At 54.0% G+C, this 6,771-nt stretch overlaps 1 protein-coding gene across 3 annotated transcripts in view; it reads right to left on the reverse strand.

Annotated features, from left to right (window-relative positions):
• Positions 1-1,799: 1,799 nt before the first annotated feature.
• The window catches only part of LOC113205977 (discoidin domain-containing receptor 2-like), a 150,837-nt gene continuing 145,865 nt past the window's right edge, over positions 1,800-6,771 (reverse strand). For 2 of the 3 annotated variants that reach the window (XM_026421824.2, XM_052270319.1), the window contains 4 exons: positions 5,662-5,984; positions 5,469-5,579; positions 5,268-5,377; positions 1,800-5,161 (listed from right to left, as the gene is read on the reverse strand). In XM_026421824.2, coding sequence (XP_026277609.2) covers positions 4,345-5,161; positions 5,268-5,377; positions 5,469-5,579; positions 5,662-5,984 — 1,361 coding nt within the window. In that variant the 3' untranslated portion in view covers positions 1,800-4,344. The remainder of the gene's footprint in view (positions 5,162-5,267; positions 5,378-5,468; positions 5,580-5,661; positions 5,985-6,771) is intronic. The other variant, XM_026421825.2, reaches the window with a different exon arrangement.

A 6,771-nucleotide genomic window follows, 5' to 3' on the forward strand; every position in this document is an offset into this window, starting at 1 on the left:
CTATCTATACGCCCCCAACTCCAACCCCCTGCACCCCTTATAACTCACAAGCTTTGCATGTCAGTTGTCATCGCGTCTGCCCTGCTGCTGCCTGGTCTGGTGGTGGTGCCCCTGCCTGCCTGCTCCGATCCTCCGGGCCGTAGATTCCATTCTCTATACAACCCTCACTTGCGCTGCTAACTCACAAAACACACAATGCGTTAGGGGAAATAAGTCATCCGGTCAAACGTCATTGCGTCTAATATTTTACAAAATATCCTATTACACGTGCACCCCCGCACACGATCGCGCAGCAAACTAATTTGACTGTAAGGCAACGACATACTAAACGCATATTTCGTTAAACCCTACACAATGACAATATATATTATTTTTTTCTGTACAGAAAAGGCCTTGCTCTAGGTACGGGTGAGCCGCCGGTTTCATACAGCCGACCCCGCAGCTGACAAGGCCGCCATGAACAGACAGGCGGCTTATTCTTATACCGCCCAATTTGACTTGGCAGCCCAACTAATTGCCTGTTTGCAAAATGCTCTTATTGTCAAATAACTCTTCCCACCCGCCGTTTCTCCACCCCTCTTTCTTTTCAGTCCGAGGAGGCATGCTTTTGTCTTTCTGCGCCCACTCCCAGCAGCAGCAGCAGCTCCCTCTCTCTATCCCCAACCCCTTCGTCGTCCGTCGTGCGCGCGCCTAGGAAACTCTTCCCTCAGTTTTTGACTGAATGGCCCCGTCCCATCCCAGCCCCGTCCGTCCGTCCATCTGTCGGGGACGTTCCCGCTGCTCGCCCGCAGCACGTCTTGCGGCACGTCCAAGAAGAAGGCGACCACGTCCTCCCCCTCTCATCACATTATGGAGATGTCGAGCGCGATTAAAGAAAGGCACATCCGTCGGCACATCCGTGTGGAACATCAGCAGTAGCAAATTCGAATGCGAACACATAAGCGGGGCTATGCGCCTGGTATTGACGTTCCCTCGATTAGGCGAGCCACGTCCGATACGGATGATAGGAAGGCGCGGCGGGAAGTATTCAGAACCGAGCAGACAGGCTCCCCGCTGCGGCTGGCGCGCGGGCGGGGAGAGTGGGAGGGAAGACCAACAACGCTCCTGGTGAAAAGTGCATGCATGTATTTTGGTCCAACCCATGCTAGACTACTGGACTTGCTAAATACGATGGCTGTTATAGTACAGTAGTGTAATTTCGACTAACGGAGGAAGACAAAATATCAGGTAGAACATAAAAGTTTCCGATTGGTCGAGAGCTTCCCGCCTCTACGTACGTCACGCCGGTAGTGACGGTAAAGGCTCGACTCGACCAATCAGGAACCTTTATATTCTACCAGCTATTCTTCTTCCTTCGTTAGCCGGAATCCACTATAACGTTCACCGCGTTCACCAGCGACGTGCGCACATGTGTTCGCGCCCGCCACGCATTCGCAGACTGCGACTGCAGCGTGACGTCGGGAGGACCAGAGAGATGCTCCTCTCTGCGCAGACTAGGAAAAGGGGTGTGGAGTAGGGGGGAAATTTACACTCCAGCAGCAGACGGTCGGCGGGGCGGGGCGCGTGCTGTATCTCAGTGCGTATCGCGGCACGCACGCAAAAATGGGAAAACGAGGGACTTGCAAAATGGAGATTGTGTGCTCACAACCCTTCGCTCGCGCCGCTGTGTACACGACCGGGGGCCGGTCAGGGACCGGCCAGTTACGTTGCGGGTTTCACGACCAGAGACCCGCGCGTGTGTTTGAGTTTGTTGTTGATGAGGATTGGGGTATAGGAAAAAAGATGGAGGCCTCGAGATATAACGTTTCGATTTTGTTTATTTCAGTTTTCACGCCTAGCAAAAGGAGTGGGTTGTGGGAATAGGAGGAGAAATATGACATGTTCTAGGTACAATTTCTCAACTAGTGTCAGCAACTACACACCGTTAAAAACTTCTTACAACATTTTTAGTAAAATTATACCAGTGCTTGGTGGTTTTCAGAATTTAAAAATCCTACTTATCGAGCACGCTAAAAGAAATTCGTTTGTATGTTAGAAGTACTGCCATTATGGGGTGAAAACTCACTTAAGCAGGAAATGAAATAACTTAATGTATGTGATATGTTGCAACATGAATCGGAAAAATGGCAGTACATCTCACAGTATTTCACGTTGATTGCATCAGTCTTGGCGGGAAGTAAACACCACATATTTTTTGAATGAAATCAAAAAATAAGTGTGTTGCTTCAACTTAAATAATATTTCACAACAAAAACATGCTTAGTTACTAACAAAATTCTAAAATGTGGAGTAGCTGGAGCTACTGACTTAGTGAACCTCGGTATTGTTAATCTATTTACTGGTGTTGTACGATCCATCATTGTGTAAAAATATTACTCACATTCATTTACACTTATTAAAATTCAACAATCCATTTGTACTTCATTACACTCAACAAACGCCTACATCAGTGTTTCAAAAAACGATACAGCCTGCTTTTCTACCCTGGCAAATAAGCAATTTCAAATTGAAGCTCTTTCGTATTTATAATGTGACCTATAGACCTAATGTTCAACATGTGTGATAAGAATGTTTACAGATGGTACAAAAGTTGTCAACTTAATAAATATATAGTATGTAGAAAACATGGAATTTCGATTTTATGTACATAGTTCAAATAGATTCAAGTGCGAAATATGACTCTTGTTCTACTACAGTATTGATCCCATGGCTTTCCGAAACGAAATAATTGTCTATGAATTCAGACAGTAAACCAGACTTGGTCTTTTGGCCTTCTAGGATAACTCTCAAAAGTGCCCCGACGAATACAATTACCAACACATAATTTCTAATCCAAATAGAAAAACAAAAGAAGAAAATACCTCTCAGGCTACATTATTATTGTCTCGAAATAAGTGACACAGAATTCGCCCTCATCGTCACAAAGACGCCCAGTCAAAAATGCCAAAGCTACAAACAAACAAAAATGCTGTCGAATTTCCCAGGAAAAATCGCGGCAATGGCGCGAACTAAAGTGGCCGGTCTGTCGTCGTGTGCCAAAGGGACGCGACGATGTATTGCACACATCATTAGGCTTTTGCAGAGTTCGCGCGGCCTTTAGCACAACGACGCACAATGGGGCATCGCAGTGTTGTCGGTGGCCACGGCGGGCCCCGGCCCCCGCGCGGCCCCGGGCATGCCCATGGCGCCCCTTGACGCTGAGAAAACGAGCGACCCTTTGTACGGGCCAAAGACAAAGGGCTCGGTGCGTGCCCGGCTTTTGATGTCCTCCATGACTGCTTGTAAAAAGATATATAACAACGAGAGCAATGGCACAGCAGAGCACCATTTCGCGCGGCTGGGGATTTTTTTAAGTGTTCCGAAAAAAAAAAACAACACGAAAAACCAAAACAAAAGGAGTAAAAAGGAGTGCGGCTACTGCTGTGCGCTCCTCTATGTTGATGTACCGTTTCGACTGGGCGCGTTTGCACACATGTCCACGGAGTCAGTGCTTGGCGAGCAGTTACCCGCACCACAAGGAGTACGTAACATGGGTAAAGTACTGACAAGGGGACCGCGGGCTACTGCGAGGCGTCATACAGGAAACCCTCGGTGCTTACAGGAACACGCGAAGCAAGGAGTAGTATTTATGTACATATGTAAACGTTTGCTGTACAAAGTTAAATAAGTGTTCTCTACAAAATAGCTACAAACTTTGTACAATTCACAGGATGTTTCCACAATATGTATTCAATAGTCAACAACAACAGCCATGACAAACAAGGTTGTGCATGAATTAAAGCGGTGTGGAAATTCTCTTCCAATATCACAATGCAAATAATCGAGGAAAATGCGGTTCGATGAGAGCTAAAAGCTCCAGTGTTGCGCGTAGATACGAACATATATTTACATTCAATGAAAGCACAGACTCCGTCTGTCATCATACAATTCAACAAAATAGTCTGTAGAAACTGTACACATATTCTTGTAGCCGAAGCACAACTTACAGCGGATATGACTTTTCTTGTTGGGTCGCAGTCCGTTCTGAAGATCAACAGACGGCCGAAACTCCGGGTCATTCTAAAATATACAAAACACTTCAATTCTTGCAAAATAAACTTCTGCATACTGTCGAAAGAGGACTCTGCGAGAGGCACGTCCATAAGTCCGAATATCACGAAATGTCAGTCGCGCACAGTCGCACCAATCTGATGCTCAGCACTCCTCCGAGTCACTGTGCTCGGCGGGGTCGTCGCCGGCGTGCCACTCGAGCAGCGGCATCAGGTCCGGGGCCGGGCTAGGCGGCGCCCTGGGCGGCCCTCCCGGGCCCCGCCCCTCCTTTCAGAGGAAGCGGACGTCTGGTTGTCAGGAGAGGGCGGCGGCGGCGGCCGCGGCCGAGGTCGCCGGCGAGGAGCACGACGTGGAGGCCGGGCTGTAGCCGAGGTTCTTGCGCTGCAGGAACAGGTGGATCTCGCGGAAGCTGGGCCGCTCCGACTCCTGCGGCCGCCAGCACTCGCACATGAGGCTGTAGACGTCGCGCGCGGCGGGCGGCAGCGGCGGCATGGGGAGCGGGCTGAACAGGCCCGGGTCGCCCTGGTGCAGGTTGGCCAGGTTGGCGACCACCTGCGGGCTGCTCAGCTCCGGGTACGGTGCCACCCGGCAGTAGTGCAGCATCTCCCACAGCGTGACGGCGAACGCCCACACGTCGCTCTTGGTCGAGTACTTGCCGAGGAAGAGCGACTCGGCCGCCATCCACCGCACGGGCAGCGACAGGTTGCCCTCGGGCCGGTAGTAGTCGGCGGCGAACACGTCGTTGTCCGTGCCGAAGTCGGAGATCTTGACGAGGTAGTCGTCGCCGACCAGGCAGTTGCGCGCCGCCAGGTCGCGGTGCACGAAGTTGAGCGACTCGAGGTACTTCATGCCGGACGCGACCTGCGTCGCCATGTACATGAGCGTGCCGAAGCCGAGGGTGGTGGGCCCGCCCTCGGCGCCGGCCTTGAGCGCGCGCGGGTCCGCGTACATGTCCGGCGAGCGCGAGCTGAGGTAGCGGTGCAGGTCACCGTGGGGCAGGTACTCGAGCGCCACGCACAGCGGCTCGCCGCGGGTGCACAGCCCAAGCACGCGCGCCAGGTTGGGGTCCTCGAGCGCCGACAGGAGGCGCACGTCTCGCTGGAAGTCGAGCCTGCGGACAGAGGAGCAAACGAAGCGCCGGGGGGTGAGTTCCACAACGAACACCGTCGGGAAAGGTGGAACAAAGAACATGACTTCCAAAATGGCGCGATGCTTACTTTTCCTTCTCGCTGGCGCCCTGGTTGAGGAACTTGACGGCCACGAGCCGCGTGTCCATGGAGTTGCCACCGCCGTAGTCTGGGATGCCCTCGGCCTCGGCCACGTACAGCTGTGGGGCAGAGAGACGGAAGGAGAGCGTGAGCGTGGCGAAGGCCTTCAGAGAGGTGAACACAAGAGCACCGTGGTGGACGCACACTTACCGTGCCAAAGGCGCCTTCGCCAAGCCGCGCCAGCATCCGGAGCCGGTGCCTCGCGAACTCGGGGACGGTGACGGACTGCAGGCGCTTCTTGAGCGAGCGCATCACCTCCTGCTGGGACACGGGAGAGCGGCACGTTAGACACACTGAACAGACGACACCGACGAACCGCCGAGAAAGGCAACTTGCTACTCACCCTCTTGTTCTTCATGCCGTCGTCCGAGAGGCTGCCCTTCCTCGAGTGCAGGCTGTTGCCCTTATTGTCGGAGCTGCCGAACGCGAAGCTGCCCAGGGTGCCGCCGCCGCCGCCGCCGCCCCCGAGCGGGCCGCCGAGGGTGGCCGACGAGCCGACGCCCATGGGGCTCATGGTGTCCAGCGCCGACAGCGAGGGCGGGCCCGAGGGCGGCCCCGGCGGCGGCGGCGGTCCGGGGAAGGGCGGCAGCCCCGGCAGCGTGTCCTCGGCGGCCAGCAGCGGCGTGCTGTTCGACGGCGTCGTCTCGGGCACGGCGTACTGGGTCTCTGCAACACGCAGGCAAGGCACCGCCAGTTCATGAGACCCGTCTGGTCTATCTCACTCGTCCTTCTCTCTCAGCTGACGAAGCAGCAGCAGCTGATTGTGCTCCGCTAATGAGTGTCCCTGCTGAGGCTGCAATCGAGGCGCTATTGCAGAGCGAGCTGGGCGTGCTGCTGCTGCTGCACCGCCCTCCCGCCGCTGCAGTGCACGCCGGACAAAAGCACTCAACAGTCCATCAGCGACACGCCTCCCAGCAGAGCGAGCGCAGCAGCAGCAGCGCAGCGCTCTCAATGTTGTAATATCGACCCAATCAATCGACGCGAGGTGGGCGGCGAACACACTCTCGCTCTCGCTCTCTCTCCCACACACTCTCTTTCTCTCTTGGCAGCCCAGTTCAGAGTGACTACTATTATTAATAAACAAGCGCCGGTTTTCCTCTCGTCACCTAATTAACGCTTGGAAAGAGAGAGGGGGAAAGGGGGGGGGGAGTGGGCGGTGCGTATGAAATAAGAAGGCAGAACTCGGGCAGGGCAGGGCGCTGCTGCGCGTGGCGCGCCTAACGATGCAAGAGGTAATTTGATTGTTTTACGAAAGGCGGCGAGGTGCATGTGTAACTCTCGATGGCCGTGAGGATTGTTGGTGTGACTGTTCACGCTTTTGGCGCGAGCCTAGATCAGGGGGCCTGCGTACGCGTCTGTGTGTGTGTGTGTGTGTGTTAGTGTGTGTGCGTGTGCGTGATAGGGAGAGAGTGGGAGAGTGGCGCACAGTGGGGTGCGTGCGGGCGCGCGCACC

Source organism: Frankliniella occidentalis, unplaced genomic scaffold (assembly GCF_000697945.3).
Source record: "Frankliniella occidentalis isolate FOCC.00 unplaced genomic scaffold, Focc_3.1 Scaffold117, whole genome shotgun sequence".
NCBI lineage: Eukaryota > Metazoa > Arthropoda > Insecta > Thysanoptera > Thripidae > Frankliniella > Frankliniella occidentalis.